This window comes from Chrysochloris asiatica, unplaced genomic scaffold, assembly GCF_000296735.1.
Source record: "Chrysochloris asiatica unplaced genomic scaffold, ChrAsi1.0 scaffold00022, whole genome shotgun sequence".
Lineage (NCBI taxonomy): Eukaryota > Metazoa > Chordata > Mammalia > Afrosoricida > Chrysochloridae > Chrysochloris > Chrysochloris asiatica.
In genome coordinates this window covers 24782017-24803997 of record NW_006408540.1, presented here as the reverse complement: position 1 = coordinate 24803997, position 21981 = coordinate 24782017, and the positions used below count along the sequence as shown (strand labels likewise).

Below are 21981 nucleotides of genomic sequence, written 5' to 3'. Positions count from 1 at the left end.
CAACTTTTATTCATCCAGCCATTGAAGCTAAGTCAAATGGATACTATCTGCAAGTATGGGTGTTCTTGTGCATCTCCCCTCACTTCATATCAGCTTGACGTTTCAGTCTTTGCTCTAGTCCTCTGTGGCCCTGTCCCTGTCCCTGGGCCCAGGAGTCCCTAGGCCTCACCATACTGCTGGCCAACCATGTCTCAACCCAGGTTGACAGAAGTCTATTGAATGTAGTTGGACTTAGCTCACAACTTCATTGCTGTTTTCCCCAATTCCCCTTATCGGTGACCCACGTAGTCAGCAGCAAGACCACATGCCTGTTTGTGTATCCCCCTTGAGTCTTAGTCTTAGAAGGGGGTTTGCTCTGAAGGGACCCGACCCCTTGATGGCTCCCTGGTGAACAAGTTGCTTGTTCTCCTAGTAGTCAATTGGACTGCTGTTACTGTTTTTGATTTTTCCTGCCCGTCTTTCTTTTATGAAGGATCTTCTATTCTTCTAGCCATTCAAGGCTGGTCTACTTGTCCTTTCAAGTGGAAATTTCCCACTTCAGATGATTCTGGATGGGATTCAGGATTCCACCTATGGTCTTATGCAATGCAAATGCTCCTCAGGAAGCCTCCTTCACTGGGCAAGTTGTAGCTCCCTTTAAGGTATTCCAATTAGTTACAGGCTGAAGACCGACTTACAAGATTTCTATGGTGATTTTTCTGGCTAATCCTTTCTCTCCACCTTAAGAGTCTATTTTACGATAGTAGGTAAGGGAAACCAAGATTCAAAAGGCAGCCAAGCATCTTAACATTATTTCCCCTCTTACCCATTCACACCATGCCTCATTTTCTGTATTCCTGAGCCCTGTTGTTCCAAGGTTGTGTTTGCATCATTTACTTCTGTCCCACTTTTCAGCTTCAACTTGAACTTGCGTTTGAGCAATTGGTAGTCTGTGCCACAGTCAGCCTCTGGCCTTATTCTGACTGATGATATTAAGCTTTTCCATTATTTCATCCACTGATGTAGTCAGTTTCATTCTGTGTGTTCCATCTAGTGAGGTCCATGTGTATGCTGTTATTAAGTGCCATCAAGTCAGTTCCGACTCATAGCTACCCTGTCTAGGGTTTCCAAGGAGGAGCTGCTGGGTTTGAACTGCCGACCTTGTGGTTCGCAGTCCAGTGCTGATCCACAATGCCACACCAGAATCCATAAAAAAGTTATCTGCAATGAATCTGTTAACAGATTTTTGCAGAATTCTATCATGCAATCTCTGGTGTTATTTCAGTAACCAAGGCCACATTTTCCAATTACTGATTGTTTCCAAGTTTTGCACTCCATGCTTTAAGGTATTAAATTACACTTTCTTAGAGATTTTAGGGGATGTGGATTAATGCGCCAAACTGCAAAGCTGTTTGAACTGCAAGGTCAGCGGTTCAAGCTCACCAGTCACTCCTCGGAAATCCTGTATATGGTCGCTATGGGTTGGAACCGACTTGATGGCACTAAACGACAACAAGAAGATACTTTAGGGGCCCCAGTGGCACTGTAGGAAGAGCACTGGATTGCCATCTGTAAGGTGGGCAGTTTAAATCCACCATCCATCTGCTCCATAAGAGAAAATGAGGCTCTCTGCTCCTGTAAAGACTTACAGCTTCCGAAAGCCTTTCCAGTCTCACTATGAATCAGAATCAACTTGATGGCAGTGGGGGTTTGGTTTTTTAAAGCTTTTGTAATAAACCAGACCAGCCGTGTCAAATTTCAGCCCATAATTAAAGGAGGTTTAGAGGAAGAGAGTGATGAGAGGGATGATTTTATAGATTCCAAACACTTAACGTTCCTAAATTAAAAACTGTGTATTAATCTAGAACTATATATGTTGTTGTTGTTGTTGAGTGCTGTCAAGTCGATTCCAACCCATAGTGACCCTGTATAGGGTTTCTGAGGAGCACCTAGTGAGCTTGAACCACTGACCTTGCAGTTCAAATGGTTTTGCAGTCTGGCGCATTAACCCACAGCGCCACACCAGGACTCCAGGGAATCCAAGTAATTTTCTTATGCCTTTAGGAAATTGTCATATGCAATTTTGGTTTTATCACACTACTAAAATGAATTTTAAATGCCCCTGAAATCCTGCTACTGTCTAGGTTTTACAGGAGTTCAATTACTACAAGTAAGAAGTGTCCAGGGAAGGGAGATTGAGACCAGGAGGTAGTTATCAGGGTGGCAGAGTGGCATCAGGGGCTCCTGTTCAAGGCTAAAAATCGGGTTACATGGAGCTATCTCCTGCAAAGGAGCAGATCGCTTATTACCATGACATGGATATACATAGTGCCCTGCATTAGAATACTAATAGGATCCTCTTACCTGTCACTCTATGGAAGGAGCTTGTATCTAGTTCACATGGTGATCTTGTCTTAATAACTTGAAAGTCTCCAGGAAATGTAAGCCATAATGGTATGTTTAAGTATTGATCAGACATTGGAGTATACTATGTGTCTTGTTGCATCTTCAGCCTTGCTTCTTTGACCTGAGCTACTATCTATTATGCATCTTCCTCTTTTGAACTCACAAGGACCAGTGCGTAACAGCATGTAAGTCAATGATAAATTGTGACTACATCATAATATGTTCTATATAATGCTGAGTTGGAGTCCTGGTGTGGTGCTATAGGATAAGCACTGGACTGCTAGCTGCAAGGTCAGCAGTTCAAACCCACCAGCCACTTCTCGGAAACCCGTACAGGATCACTATGAGGTGGAACCAACTGGACTGCACAGAGCAACAACAACAATATGATACTGAACAACACAGATTCTAAATAGAAATGAACCAAGGCCAAGAAGATCATGTTGAAGGCAGGTTTACCTTATGAGGCAAAGGTATTTGAGCATGAATCTTTTATTTGACAGGCATGTTAGCATTTAAAAAAAACTGAAATGCATTTCTGAGGATATAAATTTCAAGTGAATTTATAAATGACTCTCAACTACCAGTTCTTTCTAGGTAGTCTACCAGCTTGAAAGTGTTTGCATAGTTTATGTTGATTATTTTTCATATTCGAAAGTGACACTTTTGCTGTTTGTGGCAGAAAAGACAGACATTGATGTGCACCAGTAATCTCTTCCAATTCTATGCAGTTTGAGTTAGACTGAAGATCTGCCTCATCATTCTGGGGGAAATTTAGAAACCTTTTTACTAGCGGTTCAGAAAGAGCCACTTACTTCAGAAAGTGTCCTGTTTCACAATCATTGGCTGATTATCATAAACATGTGGTAATACCATTTCCTTTTGGGAATACCAAAATTATGGTTTTGTTTTCAAATTTGGCCCTATTTAAAATTGGCCTATTTTTTAAGTAAGCAGCTGTGTAAGTATCTGTTATTTGTCATTGGCTTATGACATCTCATTTAGGTCTGCTAACTTCACCTGTTTTGCAAGTGGCAATTGAGATCACGTTTTATTATTTTATGTTAAATATGACATGCTATTGTTGGTAAGTGCTGTTGAGTCTGTTCTGACTCAGGAGTGACCCTGTATAGCGTTTCCGAAGAGTGGCTGGTGAATTTGAACTGCTGACCTTGAGGTTCAAACTGACCTTTTAATCTAGTGCTTATCCTATAAAACCACACCAGGACTCTCATATTGCTGTTGTTAAGTGCTGTCAAGTCAGTTCCAAACCACAGTGACTCTATATAGGGTTTCCAAGGATGACACTTAAAAAAAAGAGCTATCAAAGACGAATCTAATGACTCAGCTAAGCATAGAGTTAGAAACCATTATTGCCCCATTGGCCTTTACTTGCTCTGGAGTTCACAAACACACTGACACTGTAAACTATCTGCTGGTCTCCTCAGACACTGTTGTCGTGTTGTGTGCCATCATCAAGCTGTTTCTAACTCATAGCGACCTTGTATAGGGTATCCAAGGCTTTAAATATTGGAGAGAACAGAAAACCTCGTGTTTTTCCTGCAGAACAACTGGTGAATTCAAATCCCTGACTTCGTAGTTCTCGGTCCTGTGCTTATCCTACGGAGCTCACTAATTTGGTCTTCATTGCTTTGTATCTACTCCTTTGCCCTTTCAATGTATTGTCAGTTTCTGAGATCTTAGTATTAGTCTTTTGGTCTTCTAATTGCAGGTTTTGTATTATTTCAAAATTTGCAATTTATTTTGTCTGTTCTTGTAGTGTTTTCCTGAATTCTTCTAAAGTTTTTTTTGTGTTCTCCTTGCTTTTCTTGATCTTTTTATCAGTCCTTTGAAGGTACCTATTTATCATTCATTTGAATTCTTTTTCAGTTAGTTCTATACCTTTTCTTCCTCAGAAAGGTCTTCTGGCTCTGCATCTTGGTTATTTGAGACGTTCTCACTGTGTGTGTGTGTGTGTGTGTGTGTGTGTGTGTGTGTGTGTCAGCTAAAATTGTCTGTTGTCTCCGGAGCATTGTGAAGTGGTTTTATTTGTAAAAACAAGCAGTGCAATTGTTGGATCCAGAAAAGAGAAATCTCTGGGGGGGCTCCTGTAATTCAAGAACTTATAAGGTGGTTGTGAAAGAGAAGTGGCAGCAGAGTTCTTGACCCTAATTGAAGTTCCTGTTGACCTTGGAGCTCAATGTTCAGGGCACTCAGTCCAGAAGTAGTTCATGGGGGCCTTTGATGGAGCTGGTTTCCAGGCACTCAATCTGAAAATAGTTCATGAGGGCCTTTGATGGAAGCTGGAGGCAGGTTGAAGTACTGGTCTGTTGGCTCTGTAGGTTTTTCAGGCCTGTAGCCAAGCCCACGTGAATCCAGGCACCAAAGCAGCACAACAAAGCAGTACAGCCAGCCCTGAGCTCACACTGGCATGACAGCATGCAACTCTAAACTCCCAGAGAGCAGGGTCTGCACTGCGGGTGGATGAGGCTGGGAACTGCCCACACATCTGGTCACCATGGGAGCGTGGGGGAAAAGAAGAACTTGAAACTTTTCCAACACTCGTGCAAATGCCAAGCCTCCCTCCACTGCCACAGTGGCTCCCAAGATGGTGGGAGCCATTCACCAGTCAGTCTCCCTCTCACTGTCCCTACTTGGTCTCTCTTCCCAGCAAGTACTCCATCCCCCTCTCTAACCTTTTTACTTCTGAAGTTCAGGGTGACAGAATTTTCATCTGTGCCTGTGTTATTTTGTCTCCTGTATCTTACTTAGTATTATGGGGTCCATACGGGGCATCTACCTAGTCCACCGTCTTTCTGGAAGTCAACTCTTTGCTCACTTCTTAACTAAGTTGTTTATCTTTTTCTTACTCATTTGTGTCCATTCTTAATGTATTCTGGATGCTAATCCTTTGCCAGCTATCTGTTGTAAATATCTTTTCCCATTCTGTGGTTTGTCTTACCCCTTTGTTTAGTGTGTATTTTTTTATGCCAACATTTTAAGTTTTAATGTAGTAAAATTTATTAATATTTTCATTGTGGTTTATGTTTTTGTGTCTCATTTTAAAAAAAGAAAACAACGCCACCTCCCTTGAAGTCATAAAGATGTTTTTAATGTTTTCTCCTAAAGTTTTTTTTTTTTTCACATTCCAGCTAGCTTCCCTTGCATTTTCTATGTTGAAATATTCTAGATTTGATCTTTCTTTCTTTTGTGTTCTTTCATATGTTTCAGTGCCCAGATATTTCAAACCCTCTTCTGAAACTTACAAAATATAATGTACAAAGTTAAAAAGTTATAATTTTTAAAATAATTGATGATCTCTACTGCTGACTTTTTAAAACAATAAATGCAAGTGGTACAGTTTTAAAGGTTGTATTCCTTGCTGATGACTCATTAAAGCTACAAGATTTGATTATTTCTTTACTTCTCTGTTTTTCTCTAATCATGGAATTTGTGTATGCATTTATATTTTCAGTCCCATTAAGCTTGCTCTACAAGACAACTTGACGAGAATCTGGAAGGAACCAGATTAAAGAAGACTGAGTATTTGGCATCAGAAATGTAAAATAATCAGGTACAGTCACTCTTTGAGGGAACCTTCCCAACCAGTATAAACTGAACCTGTTAGGAGTGTACATTAAGGATAAATGAGAATATCTCTACAAGAACCAGGGCTTTGTCATAGTCCTGAGTTCATATACTGGCTCTGATCCAAATTGCCTGGCAACCACAGGTCAGATTATTGAAACAATCCATCAAATGAAGGCAATGATATACCAGTTTTATATAGACATTTATAAACATTAAATGAGTAATGTGAAAATATATACTGTGTAAAACACTAATGTATTTACACAGCATAATTTTTATTATAACTGTTATTATTGTTGCTCTTATTCTTTAAAATATATTGATCATACCAAAAATGTGGGATTTTTTGTGTATATGTAGGTATTTTTTTAAAGTACATATTGATATACTACTATTAATAGCTTGGGGGATGACATGGACTGGAATGTTGAGGTCTTGCACCTGCCTCACAACCCTTGCCATGTTCCACCCTTGTACTGGGAACAGAAGTGGCCTGAAGTTCACTGAAAGGCACTCACATCTCTGTTTGGATCCCTTTTCTTTCTGTTCTTTATTTGTCTTTTTCCCAACTCGATGACACCTAACAGTAACACCACCAACCACTCTCCTTACTTCTTACTTTTTATCCAGTAAACTATGGGTGGATATGAAAAAGCAAAAGAAAGAAATCCTCAGTATCAGCAGGCTCCAATTTGCAAAAAGCTGTATTGTTAAGGGTGCTTTCAACGAATACATTGTGTTCTACTATGAACCATGCGCTGTAGTGGTTGCAACGATGAACAAATTCTGGTCCCCTTTATTAAAGAGCTTGCAAATTAGTAAAGAGGACAGACCATATAGGAACCACTGCTGCAGAGTCAGAATATGGAAAGTGCCATAAGTGAAGTAAGTAAAAAAGTAAAAAAGAAGTGCCATGGAAGTAAAGAAAAGGAGTGGCCCAGGTCCCATGTGTAATCAGGAGCTGCATTGACCTGGAGCTCAGTAACAGTCCTGCTGAGTTGTAGAGACTAAGTAGGATTTCAACAAATCTGCTAAAACAGAACAGAGAATGAATGAGCGGTTATATATTCTCTAAATATGGTAAGACACCTTTCCCGATTAGCAAGCAGATCAAGTTGTATACATTTACAAGTGTTCCTTTAAAAAACAATTATTTGCTGGATTACCACATTTTAAGGGCTGTAATGATTCTGTATGTATCATCCTTATATTCTGAGACCTTTTTGTTGTTGTTAGGTGTCCTTGTGCTGGTTCCAACTCATATATAGTGACCCCTATACACAATAGAACAGAACAGAACATGCCCTGTCCTGTGCCATCCTCACAAGTGTTATATTTGAGCCTATTGTTGCCACTGTGTCAGTCCATCTTGTTGGCGATCTTCCTCTTTTTCGTTGACCCCTCCTCTTTACCAATAAATCTGCTGCACAGGATCTTTTTAAAGTGTTGAAGAGCAAAGATGTCAGCTTGTGGACTAAGGTGTGCCTGACCCAAGCCATGGCATTTTCAATAACCTTATATGCATGTGAAAGCTGGGCAGTGAATAAGGAAGAAGTAGTAGAATTGATGCATTTGAGTTATGGTGTTGGAGGAGAATATTGAAAGTGCCATGGGCTGCCAAAAGAACCAGTAGATCTGTGTTAGAAGAAGTGCAGCCAGAGTGCTCCTTGGAAGCCAGGATTGCCAGACTTTGTCTCTCATACTTTGGACATACTGTCAGGAGGGACAAGTCGCTGGAGAAGTTGGAGGGTCAGAGAAAAAGAGGAAGACCCCCAATGAGATGGGATTAGCAAAGTGGCAGCATTCGTGGGCTCAAGCATAGCAACGATTATGAGGTTAGCCCAGGACCAGGCAGTGTTTTGTTCTGTTGTGCATAGGATCACTGGGTCAGTACCAACTTGATAGCACCTAACAACAACAACTCCTCTTTACCAAGCATGTTGTTTTTCTCTAGCGACTGATCCCTCCTGACACATCCAAAGTACAGAGACCTTTTTACAGCTGAGGGAAAAGATATTTATCAATATCCTCCAGGACACTTGAAACATTGATAAATACAAAACATTGATGTTTGATAAGGAGCATTGTTATGACTCAACTTACTTTTGACTGTTGTTTTTGTCTAAGACTAACTCTTGTAAACAATGTCAAATAAAATGTTTTGATGTTAGTATTTAAAATATGGATTATGTTTTAATAAATAGGTCCCAACCTATTAAATTCGAAAAATTAACAAACTCAGTTTTCATAACCTTTCTAATTTGGGGAGAGAGAGTATTTTATTTATTTCATTTTAGTGATGAGATACCTAACTGTGTAACATTCGAGTCCAAACATACTGATTATCTATATGGTACAAAGTAGTGATTGCGAAGCTCATTATCAAGGCAAGAAAAGTCAGTGCTTTTGCTATATAGTGATGGTTATTTCAGATTATTTTTTGTTATAACCCATGATAATAAAATTATATTCATTCATTTTTTTCATTCATTCCTTTTTTTTTTCCCCTTTCCTTTTCCAGCTTAGCAAATCATACACTCTTGAGTGGAGCTGAGAATTGATCAATCTACACTTCACAGTGATTTGGAACTTTGCAGTCCAAGGGAAAAGTTGGCCAAGGTCTAAAATGTATTTTTCATGTTTTATAGGAAGCCAGCTCTACTCATTTCCTTTTAGATATAATAACTTATAATTATCCTAGGGTGACTTTTCCAGACCTCAGCAGGAGCATTCCCATAATTGGGTATAGGATAGCGTCAGATCAATTTGAATACCTTTTGTAGCTGTAAACTCCCATGCCTACAGGTTGCTTCCTTTATTTTTGCTTCTCCATATTTGAGCTTAGCTTATTCTCTCTGTAATTAAAAGTAAAGTGATTTTGACATTCCTAGTCTCATCTGACACATGGGATCTGATTTTACCACATCTTTTTTTCTTCAGGGACTGCACAGGACTAAGTCCATATGGAAGAAGAACTTCCTCTTTTCTGTGGAGAAAGTGGCAAGGTTAGAAACAATGAAGGCGTGTGTTTTCTGGTGCATGAGACGTCATCAAACATCTAGTGGTCACCTGAAAGGAAGATGAATGACACATTGTCTATCTTTGAGGGACCCACGGTCTAGGGACTTGGATGCCAACAGATAATTATTGTGGCTCTCTAGAATATTAAAGGTCCCCCACAGGGAGCCATTGGTATTATCTGAGGGATCAAAAGAATTTCCAAAGAAGATGATATTTGAGCTTGTTGGAAACCAGCTTGTTTCATAGGTAATACTTTTCTGCCAAAGAGTCTGAGTTGAACAATATTTATAAGAAACAGTAGGTTACAAAAAAGACTCTCTTCTCAAAGATTAAAAAATATTTAAAATATGTTTCCTATGTTCTCAATTCATCATAAATGTTCTTTGTAAATCTAATAAAATCAAGACAGAACAGAAACAATCATGCATGCAGAAAGCTGTGAAACTTTAACATCAATCAGACAAGACTTATACTAGGTGGCTATAATATTCAGATGTTATGGGGGGAAAACAAAGTATCTGCTCATCACCATTAATAGCTTGTTATTTGTTGCCACTGTTAACTTTCATTTTCTATTTTCTACTCATTTTAATAAGGACAAAATGTAATAAAAAATGTCAGCAATGATACAAAGCCAATATTGGCATTCAAAGATGGTAAAGTTTCTGAAAGTAAACTGCTATAAAGTTTGTTGGCCTGAGATGTTCTCTTGTCAGCTCATCTGTTGTTGTTGGAGTACCGTGGAATTGGTTCAGACTCATAGTGACCCTGCACAAGGTTTCCGAGGCTATACATCTTTAGGGGAGCAGAAAGCCTCATCTTTCTCCTGCGGAACAAGCTGGTAGTTTCAAACTGCCAACCTTGAGGTTAGCAGCCTGATTTGTAACCACTGTGCTACCAGAGCTCTTTGTCAGCTCATCTAGAAAAGTCTAAAAGTAGTTTATAAAAGTAATGTATATAACTTGAGATTCTTAGAAATTTTTCTTTTTTAATTCCTCTTGTTACCCCAAACAGATTTTGTATCATGAAAGAAAGGATTCATAGAATTAGTAATGAAGTTACTTTATTACATGCAAGGTGTTATATTGGAGAAGTATTGATTTTTTTTTTTAAAAGAAAATATATCTTTTTAGGAGTCCCAACATGCATATTTGATTGTTTGGTGGTGGTGTGCTGTGGAGTCAGTTCTAACTCATAGTGACTCTGTATAGGGTTTTCGAGGCTATAAATCTCTACAAGAACAAAAAATCTCTTCATTCTCCTGTGGAATGGCTGGTAGCTTCAAACTACTGACCTTGAGGTTAGCAGCCCAACTTGTAACCACTATACCACCAGAGCTCCTTTGATTATGCATACACATATTATATTTTAAATTGAATTGTGAAAGTTGTTTAGAATTACGTGAAGTGTCATCATCTATAAGAGTCTTCGTATAAGGATTAAGTCAAAAAGAATTTCTATGAAATCATAGAAACTGTGATTAAACAAAAATATCAAATGTGAAGTTATTGTTTCTTAACATACCCCCCAACTAGGTCCATACATTCTTGAAAGTAGTGTCTCCATCTCTGTAAGTAACCCCCAAAGAATTCTGCACTTTTTGATTTATACCACTTCAAAATAGCAATTTAAACATCATTGAGGGACTCAGATTTTGTTCCTTTTAAATATTCTTTGAATTGGGGGAAACAAAAAGAAATCTGAAAGGATAAGATCAGGGATGTAGGGTGGATCAGGTAAGGTTTCCCAAAGAAATTCTTGTAGGAACTTGCTACCTGTGAAGAATGAGCAGGTGCATTGTTATGATGGAAAGAAAATTATGTGGCACAATGTTCTTGGCCTTTTTTTCACTAAGGCAGTTTTCAACTTTTCTTAAATCTTCTTTCTAAAAAAAATTCCATAATTGTCTTGTGTCCTTCAAGAAAATCTATCAGATAACTCCTTTGGAATCTCTTCAAAAAGTTGCCATAACCTTCTTTCTTATCTGACCTCCCTGTCTGAAGTTAAACTGGCTCAGCAGATCCCCTCACCCAAGTTAACACCAGTCTCCCCTCTAGCCAGAGTCATGGTGTGGCATTATAGGATAAGCACTGGATGGGTACCCACAACGTTGTAAGTTCAAGTCTACCAGCCACTCCTCAGAAATCCTTTATAGGGTTATTGTGAGTCAGAATTGACTTGACAACACTTAACAACAATGAATTGAGCCAAGGTTTACAGGGCAGATTATCAGTTTTACATTCAACACATCATACTTTGTTTCATTGCAATGATTACAATCCCCTCCATGTGCCATCAGTTAACAGTATTTAACTCTATTCCTTTTTTCTTTTTGTACACATACAAAACAAAACAAAAAAAGTAGTTTAATTTAAATATTCAAAGGAAACGTTTTGCAAGCCAGCCTCCTGCCCACAGGCACACAGCCTTTCTCAGTCCATGGGCCCAGAGTCCTTAGCTGTTCTATCTTTCTATGTCATCACCTCAGCCATCATCTCTGCAGTCACCACTATTCTGATTAGGATCTCACACTCCACTTAGGCTCTTCCCTCTTGATGGTCCTAGGGTCCTTTGTTCCTTAAATGGAAGATGAACTACTCCCCAATTTTAGTTATACTTCTAATACATTTACTGTTGTGATAATCGCAATTGGTCCTGATAACAATTACTCACAATTGAGTCATAAAATCCTATCAGTATCCTTCCCCATCCCCTTTCACCAGATCCATCTGGAAAAGAGAAAAACTATTCAGTGGGGACTCTCCCTTACCCCCTCATCAAAGAATGTTTCTTTTAACATGAGAACCTTTTCTTGACTTTTTACAATAATGATCTCTTGCAGTATTTGTCCTTTTGTGACAAATTTCACTCAACGAAGTGTCATCCATGTTCATCCATGTTATGAGGTATATCACAGCTTCATCATTATTCTTCACTGTTATGTAGTATTCCGTTGTGTATATATACCAAAGTTTGTTTAGCCATTCTTCCATTGATGGACATTTAGGCTGTCTCCATCTTTCTGCTATTGTGAATGGTGCTGTGGTGAACATGGGTACATATATATCTATTTGTTTCTCAGCTCTTATTTCTTGTGGATATATACCAAGTAGAGGGAGTACTTTGTGGATATATACCAAGTAGAGGGAGTACTGGGTCATATGGTATTAATATTTCCAACTTTTTGAGGGCTCGCCGTGCCATTTTCCAGTTTCGCCAGCAGTGTAGGAGGATCCCAGTCTCTTTACTTTCAGTAGCATTTGTTGTTTTCTTTTTTTTTTAAATAACTTTGCTATTAATGCTGGGGTGAGATGATACTTCATTGTTTTTTTGTGGTTTTTTTTTGGTTTTATTGTGAATTATGTAATAGTTTACATGGGAGAACATTAGTTTTACATTCTTCCTATTGTATATAGTTTCATTGCCATGGTTACAGTCCCCTCCATGCATCATCAACTAGCCAAAGGGTATACCCTACAAGCCTGCCCCCAAGTCATCAGCACACAACCCCTCTCCCTCTCTGTGTCTAAAGTCCCCAGCTGCTCCATCTCTCCACGTCATCGTCTCTGCCTCCATTTCAGGCATCACTCATTGGTGTTTTGATTTACATCTCTTGAATGGAGTCCTGGAGTCCTGGTGTAGTGCTGTGGGCTAATGCGCTGAACTGCAAAGTCTGTTTGAACTGCAAGGTCAGCAGTTCAAGCTCACCAGCCACTCCTTGGAAATCCTATATAGAGTCGCTATGGGTCGGACCCAACTCGACAGCACTTAACAACAATAACAATGGAGTCCTGGTGTGGTGCTGTGAGTTAATGCACTGGACTTGAAAGTCAGTTTGAACTGCCAATGGTTCAAGCCCATCAGTGGCTCCTCAATAGCCCTATATAGGGTTGCTATGGGTCGGAACTGACTCAACGGCACTTAATAACAATAGTGATAGAGCCCTGGTATGGCACTGCAGGATAATGCACTGGACTGCAAGGTCAGTTTGAACTGTAAGGTCAGTGGTTCAAGCCTACCAGTCACTCGTTGGAAACCCCAGACAGGGTCATTCTGATTCCAGCCAACTCGATGGCACTTAACAGCAATGACTAGTGATCATAAGCATTTCTTCTTATGTTTGTTGACTGCCTAAATGCCTTTGGTGAAATGTTTTTGTCCTTTGCCCATTTTTAAATTGGATTATTTGTCTTTTTCTTGTTGAGGTGTTGAAGGTTTCTATAAATTTTAGAAATTAGTCCCATGTCTGATATGTTATTGACAAAATTTTTTTCCTAGTCTGTGGCTTCTATTTTGACTGTCTTGGTGAAGTCTTTTGATGCACACAGCTGTCTCATTTTTAGAAGGTACCAGTCACCTGTTTTATCTTTTGCTGTTTTTGTGTTGTCAGTTATGTTTGATAGGGTACTTATGCCAAGTAGAAGAGCAATTGTCCCTCCCTGGTCTTTCACTGATGCTCTTTATACAGTTCTAGATTTTCCATTTAGGTCTTTAATCCATATTGAGTTCATTTTTTTGCATATGGTGTGAAGTATGGGTCTTGATTCATTCTTCTGCAAGTGGATTTCCAGTTTTGCCAGCACTAGTTGAAGAAACTATCTCTTCCCATTTAAAGTGTTTTGGCCCTTTGTCAGTGATCAGCTGACCATGTGGATTATTTATGGGTTCTCAGTTCTGTTCCATTGGTCGGTGTGTCTTCTGTTGTACCAGTACCAGGCTGTTTTGACCACTGTGACTGTGTAGTAGGTTTTGAGATAGTAACATAATCTTAATAACATACTACCAGGATTTCTTCCCTTTATAGCATTTTTTCCCCAGTTGCCCACACCAGGCTTTGCCCAGCCAGTCCCTTCCTTTAGAGTTGGACCCAGAGTCAGCTGACTCCCTTTCCCACAGACATGCTGCTGCTTTTCAGAGTGGCTGTACTGACTGAGACACCTACAGGTGCTGTAAATCCCTTACACATCATCTCCTGAGGGTATTGGGCAGAGAGAGATGTGTTTTTTCCTCTGTGGAAAAGATACTGTATATCAGCAAAGTTTATAAACCACTGAATTTTGGAAATCAAGTCACCAGTTGCCTATGAAATGGTGCCCACAGATTTAAAGAGTGGCTTTTTGATGTGTAATCTCCGGCAGCCATGTGTTCACATTTCCGTTGTCTCTAGGCTGTTTTGTATCTTTTCCCCTTTAAATTGTGATTTTGTCCTAATTTAATATCTTTGAAATCTGACACTTACTAAATGTCCACTAGTATTCTCTTGGCATTTTTTTAAGGAAACATAGGAATTGGAATTCCAGGGCCAAAGAACAAAGTTCAGAACTGATGATTTGGAAACAAATGTGTAGGAGCTGGTTGAAATTTACAACCCAATTCTAGTCACCCATGAAACCACGTGGAAATCCAAAAATCTGCTTGGACAGGGAAAGTGAGGTGTAGATTATTATATTACTTATTTTTCTCATTTTGGAAGTTCAAACTTGCCAACTGCTCCTCAGAAACGCTATAGAGGGTTACTATGAGTTGGAACCAACTTGACAGCACTTAACAACAACAAATATATGTAAAACGTTTCAAAAAATTACAATTTATAAATTAAAAGTGTTGTAATGAAATACCCCAAGTGAGTAACTTTGAAAGAACAGGAATTTATTTTCTCAGAGTTCTGGGGGCTAAAATCCAAGTCTTGATCATGTGGATTTCTTCTTTGTAGATTTGTAGATGGGTAGTCCCAGACATTCTGTGGTTCCCTTGCTTGTAGACTACTGTATGTCTTACCCCTGTGTGTGCATAAGGAGCCCTCCTGACAAAGTGGTTAAAGCACTCTACTGCTAAGCAAAAAAAAAAAAAAAAAAAGAGGTTGTCGATTTGAACCCATCTTCTCCTCAACGAAAAAAACTAAGGCAATCTGCTTTTGTAAGGGTGTCCCACCTTGGAAGCCCTATGGGGCAGTTCTGCTGTTTTCTAAAGGGTTGTTATGAGTCAGAATTGATGAGAGCAGTGAGTTTGGTTTTGGATATTTCTGTTTGTGTGTTGTGTGTATCTGAGTTGGTTCTGCTCTTTTTATAACTCAGACATGATTAGTTTTCAACTCATATGACCTCAGCTGACTCATTTCATTCCATTAGACTGCAGGATGGAAGGTGATTCTATTTCATTAGATTCTATTATATCCACAAGTATAGGGAATTCAGTGTTTTAGGGGGACACAATTCAATCCATAACACTCATGTGGAACTGCTAATACCATGATCCAGGCCTGAGTGGAGGTGGGGAAACCAACAGCTCAAACCAAAGGTCAGGTCAAATTTGCCCAGCAACGTAGACTGTTGTCCATTTTCTTGGTGTCATCTTCAATATTGCTCTTTTCCAAGAACTTGCTTTTGTTTTGGTCTTTGATTTCTCTTTTAATAGATTGCCTACAATTAAGACTTAATTGCAGATGAAATAGCGGTCTTCTTTCCCCCCAGCATTTATAACCACTCTTTCAGAACTACATTTTAGACAACCCCAACATTTAAAGCACTTGCTAGACATTTAGCTCCTCAAAGTTCTGACTTGGGAGGCTCCTGTGTCCTTGAGGATGAGATCTGATTCCACCCAGGGCATCTGGTACTAGTTACTATGAGAGCAAGACTGAAGTGTGATCCCTGTGCTGGAGACGGTACTGAGGCAATTCCTACCTCTGTGAGAGGCCTCTCAGACAGAGAGAGATGCAGCTTGTTCCTCCCGAAACGCTGTTAATAAACCCTCTTCTGCAAATTGAAAGGAGCAAAGAAAATGTACTCAATTATTTCTCAATAATTTTCTTTTTCCTTTTCAGCCAGTAAAGGCAACTCTGTCATCTTTGAAGATGTTAGATGTGGGAAAATGGCCAATTTTTTCCCTTTGCTCTGAGGAAGAACTGCAGTTAATTCGTCAGGCTTGTGTCTTTGGCAGTGCTGGCAATGAAGTTTTATACAGCACCATAAATGATGAGGTAATTTTAGAGGAAACACTTCAGCTACCCACATTTTTAGTAATGGATTTACTAACTGAAGAATTTGGGGAAAGTAAGTAATTAAGGTAAAAAGAGCATGGAACATAGATCAGTTGCTTATTTTATACCAAAGCTGTTTTGCTTAAGGAAAATAATGCCTGTTTTAATGTAGTTTATTGTTGTTGTGTTCTGTGGAGTTGGTTCCGACTCATAGCAACCCTGTACAAGGTTTCCGAGGCTGTAAATCTTTATGATAAAGGAGCAGAAAGCCTCATCTTTCTCCCACGGAACAGCTGGTAGTTTCGAACTGCTGACCTTGCGGTTTGCAGCCCGATTCGTAACCACTACACTACCAGAGCTCCTTAATGTAGTTTATAGCTCTGTCCAAAATAGAACTGGGTTAACCAACAGTGACTTTTCTCACAGATTTTTGTGCTTGGAACAAACTGCTGCGGCTGCCTTGGGATAGGTGATGTCCAGAGCACCATCAAACCTCGGAAATTGGACTCTCTAAGTGGCAAAAAAATAGCCTGCCTCAGCTATGGGAGCGGCCCACATATAGTCCTTGCTACCACAGGTAACTTAGGAGCATAGCAGAGGAGTTTAGTGCCTGGGTTGTTTGTTGAGAAGCAAGGCTAGGACCTCCCCTTAAACTGAGACGATGCCTTTTGATTGAGTCAGAGGTACTGGCTCTGCCTTTGGCACTCAACTCTGCTATGGACCAAGTGAAATAAGAACGTATCTGCATATCATAGTAAGATAATGTAGCAGATGGAATCTAGTGATAGTCAGTTTAGATGTGTGCATGACAAGCCATAAACACAACAAACCCTTCTGTTTATGCTTTGTAAGTAAATTACTTTTCATTAGAACTCTTAACTCACTCTGGACTTTGTCTGGTCTCCCTTTTGAACTCCGAGATTTCCTTTGAAATCTTAACATCCTGTGATTCTCATGCTAAGCAATGATGGTTAACTGTAGTTTTTATTAGTCATGTGCTGCCTAATTTTCATTTGGACAGCATCCTACCACATAATATATCCATGGTCCCAGCCCCCATAAAACCTATTACATTAAAAATTGGAGGTGCACACAATGATTCCTAATAACAAACAGACACTACTTTGTGACATTATTATTATTATGACGATATGTTTGTGTTAAAGATATTTCCATGTATCTTGAAGTATTATCTTAATTTTTTTATGCATAGAAAGGTACACTATACTATATGACAAATATTGGACTGGCTGATATTTGCTGTGAACTGTACCTAACTCTTCTGACTTACTTACAAATTTGATTTAAAGACAGACGTAGAAACAACTTGTTCATCATCCTGGGCTGCCTGTATATAATATGGTGTTTGCACAACATCTGAAACACAACGTCCTGTTTTACAGATTGTGTTGTGGACATGTTGTGCCATGACTGTGGTATAGTATGGATGCAGATGGAACTTTTTAAACATGAAGGTACTTATCTCAGGACAGAATTGGCAGGAGGGTCAACATACATTCCCAGGAGGCAAAAGGTCAGGATATAAACAGCTTGTTTCTGGGAAGAATGTGTCAGGATGGAAATAGTTTGTTCCTTGGAACACTGTGTTTAACTGAACTGGCAGGCACCATTCACCTAGAGGGTAAAACTTACTTTCCCCAACCAGATGGTCAACTTTTATATTTCAAAGAACTCTAAAGAAGACAGGAAATCAATCATTAATCCCTATTCTTGGTCTCTGTGCACAAAAATCACCAATTCTTCATCTCTCATACTTCGGACATAGTGTCAGGAGGGACCAGTCACTGGAGAAGGATATCATGTTTGGTAAGGTGAAGGGTCAGAGAAAAAGAGGAAGACCCCCAACGAGATGGATTGACCAAGTGGCAGCATCGATGGACTCAAGCGTGGCAACAGTAGTGAGGTTGGCCCAGGATCGGGCAGTGTTTCGTTCTGCTGTGTATAAGGTCTCTATGAGTCAGTGGCAACTCGATGGCACCTAACAACAAAACAATGCACAACAATGTCTACCTCAATAGAGACCTTAGAGTGCTTTGTATTTTTACTTAGCACTACCTAGTTCAAGCTGTATTATTCCTCAATAAAACACCGTTTCTTTCACCCCTAACAGAGGATGAGATTTTCTTCTTTGGCATTTCTGGTGCTAGCCCTGGAACTTCAAAGGTACATCATCTTAGACGATTCCAGGGCATCCGGATGTGGGCCTGGCATTTGCTGAGCCACTTTTGGCTCTCCACTTCCGTGATGTCTCAGGAATCGTTTAAGGTAAAAAACCTCTTGTGTCTGAGCTCCACTTCATTGTGCTGATAACGCTTTGGGTTTTGCTATGGATTTGTTTTTGTTCTTGCAAGTAAAGTTTGTTTTCCTGTAACTGTCATAAAAGGAGAGTGCCATGTGTAACGGAGATTTAGAGCTACTTCACCGACTTCTGTTCAGTACGGGAATAAGTATTATGGTCCTTATCAGTTCACTTCTTGCCTGTGTCTGGCATGAGCTCACTCAATACAATTTGGAAAATCAGTGACTACCTTGAAGGTTTTTTTTATCTCTCAAATTTAACTTGTCTGCACAGTAAATTAAAGAACCGAGGTTCATGGATTAAATAGTCCTAGTCCTGGAGCCCTGCTGTGGTGTAGGTTGCTATGAGTCAGAACTGACTTGATGGCACTAAACAGCAACATTCCTGGTATGGTGCTGTATGATAAGCACTGGACTGCTAACTGCAAGGTCAGCAGTTCAAACCTACCAGCCATTACTCAGAAATACTATACAGGGTTGCTATGAGTCAGAATCAACTAGATGGCACTTAACAACAACAATGACAAGTGGCATGCCTATATTGAAGCCTTTAAAAGACATCATGACAATAAAATTGCTTCCTTGCAGGACACTACCTCTAAATTGACTAAGCCGAATAAAGAATTACAGTGTCTAAAGCCAACTTCCACTGTTTCTGCTCCCCTGCTGGCTGCTCCTACTCTTCTGATAACACTTTATCTAAACGTTCCCTTAATCTAAAAAAAAAACAAAAACAAACCAACAGAGAATAAGTCCTTGCCTCACCTGCCCTTTAAAATTTACCCCAGCACTGATGCCTAATATTCCCCATGTATCATTTTTGCCATGAGGACACACTCAGAATTACATAGCATTGTGAAAATTTTTCCTAAATTTTGTGAGGATCATTACACATTTTCTGAAGCATTTTAAATCCTTGTTGAAACCTACCAGCCTGGCCTCCCCAAGGACATTTAGCCTTAAATATTGATAAAATGGACTCTGAAGTATTGAAAGACTTTCTGATCTTGAGTGAAAAATTGCAAGAAGCTGTACCAGAAGCCTTTAATTGGTTCACCTAAAATTCCATTAATTGGTTCACCTAAAATTCACTCTTGTCAGCAAAATAAAGATGAAAGTGTTTATTATGATCAGGTTTAGTTGATAATAGTAGTTTTTCAGATACTCTGGATTTATTTGACTACACTTGACTAGAGCTTTCAGTGGTATTTTCATCTCTTGTCTTAAACCTGAGAGCTCAGTCTCAGTAAAATGATATTGATTAGATTGGGAGACAGCTCTTATTGTATCTTGAAGCTGAAAAGCTTCTCAGGCTATTAAGTCATAGACGCTTCAGTTACACCAAGTAGACTCTTCCAATCAAAAGAAAGGAGTCCTGGTGTGACACTGTGGGATAAAGCACTGGACTGCAAGGTCAGTTTGAATCACAAGGTCAGCGATTCCTTGGAAGTCCTATACAGGCTCGCTATGAGTCAGAGCCTATTTGATGGCACTTAACAATAAAATAAAACACAAAATTCACAAGAAAAATACTAAATCTTCCAGTAACACAAAGACATAGATTTGTCACTATTGTAAAAAAACCTTGCTATTGGAAACATGAATGCTGTAAGTTTAAAAATGTTGTTGTTGTCAGGTGCCATCGAGTCGGAACCAACTCATAGCGACCCTATGCACAGCAGAACAAAACAATGTCCGATCCTGGGCCAACCTCACTACCACCGCCACACTTGATGCCATCAATGATGTCACCTGGCTGATTCATCTCATTGGGGGTCTTCCTCTTTTTCTCTGACCCTCCACCTTACCCAGCATGACATCCTTCTCCAGCGACTGTTCTCTCTGGACAATGTGTCCAAAGTATGAGAGAGGAAGCCTAGCCATCTTGGCCTCCAAGGAGCACTCTGGTTGCACTTCTTCCAAAACAGATCTATTGGTTCTTTTGGCAGTCCATGGCACTTTCAGTATTCTTCTCCAACACCACAACTCAAAGGCAGTTATTGTTTGTAAGTGCCTTTAGGTCTATACCAATTTATAGTGACCCTGTATAGGGTTTCTGAGGAGCAGCTGGTGGGTTTGAACTGCTGACCTTGTGGTTCATAGTATAAAGGAGACTAAGAGCCACCTTCAGGGACTCAGTAGATCTACAGCACCACACCAGAGGTCCTCAGCCCTCCTTAAAACAGTCCTACAATCTGATTTAGAAAGAAGGTGCTCCAGGGAGAAACTAGGAACTGTACCTCCGGTGGCTATTAATCCGCAAGGAGAAACTATTTATGAATGGCATGCTTGCCAATTTTCAGTTGACACAGGAGTCACTCTGTTGGCATTTAACCTTACCTGTTTATAAAAGCCCCTGCCCCAGAATACCAAAACCTCAAAAGAAATATGACCAACCAGAACTAAAAGTTGATTCATTCTCAGCCTGTTCCTTTAGCTTCTGGTCCTATTGAAGACTTACAACTTTTTTTTGCTTATTTGTGATTGCTGTTGTAAGGTGTTGCTGAGTCGACTCCAACCTACAGCTGTCCTCTGCACAACAGAGCTTTTGTTCTGCCCATTCCTGCGCCATTGTCAAAATTGTTTCACCTGACTCTGTTGCTGCTGCCAGTGTTCCAGTCTGTCTTCTTAGGGGTCTTCTTCTTTATTACTGACCCTCCACTTTACCAAGCATAATACTCTTCTCCAGGGATTGATCCTTCCTGATCGCATATCCAAAGTATGAGAGATGAAATCTCGCCATCCTGGCTTCTAAAGCACATTCTAGTTTTACTTCTACCGAGACAGATTGATTTGTTCTTGTGTAGTCCAGGGTACTTTCAATATTATTTTCCAAAGCCGTAATGCAACTGTATCCGTTCTTCTATGGTCTTCCTTAATAATTTTCCAACTTTCACAGGCATATGAGGCTACTGAAAACACCATGGCTTGGGTCAGTTGCATCATAGTCCTCAACTGATATTTTTGCTCTTTAACACTTCAAAGAGATCTTTTGCAGCAGATTTGCCTAATGCAGTGTGTTGCTTGACTTCTTGACTGCTTCAATCTTTTCTCCATTTATCATGATGTTATTTATTGGTCAAGTGTGAAGATCTTTTCCTTTACATTGAGGTGCAATCTATACTGAAGTCTCTGATCTTCATCAGTAAGTATTTTTAGTCTTCTTCACTTTCAGTAAGCAAGATTGTATTATCTGCATGTCTCAGGTTGTTAATGAGTCTTCCTCCAATCCTAATTTTATTCTTCAAATAATCCAGCTTCTCGAATAAGTGTACAGACTGAATGAATATAGTGAAAGAATACAATCCTGGTGCACACCTTTCCTGATTTTAAACCATTCAGTATTCCCTGGTTCTGCTCAAACCATTGCCTTTTGGTCTAGGTACAGGGTTGTCATGAACACAATTAGGATACTCATTCTTTGTAATGTTATCTATAGCTTGTCATGATCCACACAGTTGAAAGCCTTAGTCGATAGTCATAGTCAATAAAGCACAAGTAAACATTATTTTGGTATTTTCTGTTTTCAACCAAGATCCATCTGATGTCAGCAATGAAATCCCTAGTTCCATGTGCTCTTTTGAATCCAGCTTGAATTTCTGGCAGTTTTCTGTCAATGTACCGTTTTTTAATTATCTTCCACAAAATGTACTTGCATGTGAAATTAATGGTACTGTTGGATGATT

The 21981-nt window shown here is 39.6% G+C and overlaps 1 protein-coding gene across 3 annotated transcripts in view; it reads left to right on the top strand.

Annotated features, from left to right (window-relative positions):
* Positions 1-21981, top strand: part of RCBTB2 (regulator of chromosome condensation (RCC1) and BTB (POZ) domain containing protein 2) — an 84372-nt gene that overhangs the window by 16250 nt on the left and 46141 nt on the right. The window contains exons 2-6 of one of the 3 annotated variants that reach the window (XM_006837642.1): positions 5861-5959; positions 8498-8595; positions 8917-8981; positions 15821-15976; positions 16403-16553. In XM_006837642.1, coding sequence (XP_006837705.1) covers positions 8940-8981; positions 15821-15976; positions 16403-16553 — 349 coding nt within the window. In that variant the 5' untranslated portion in view covers positions 5861-5959; positions 8498-8595; positions 8917-8939. The remainder of the gene's footprint in view (positions 1-5860; positions 5960-8497; positions 8596-8916; positions 8982-15820; positions 15977-16402; positions 16554-21981) is intronic. The other 2 variants (XM_006837643.1, XM_006837644.1) reach the window with 2 other exon arrangements.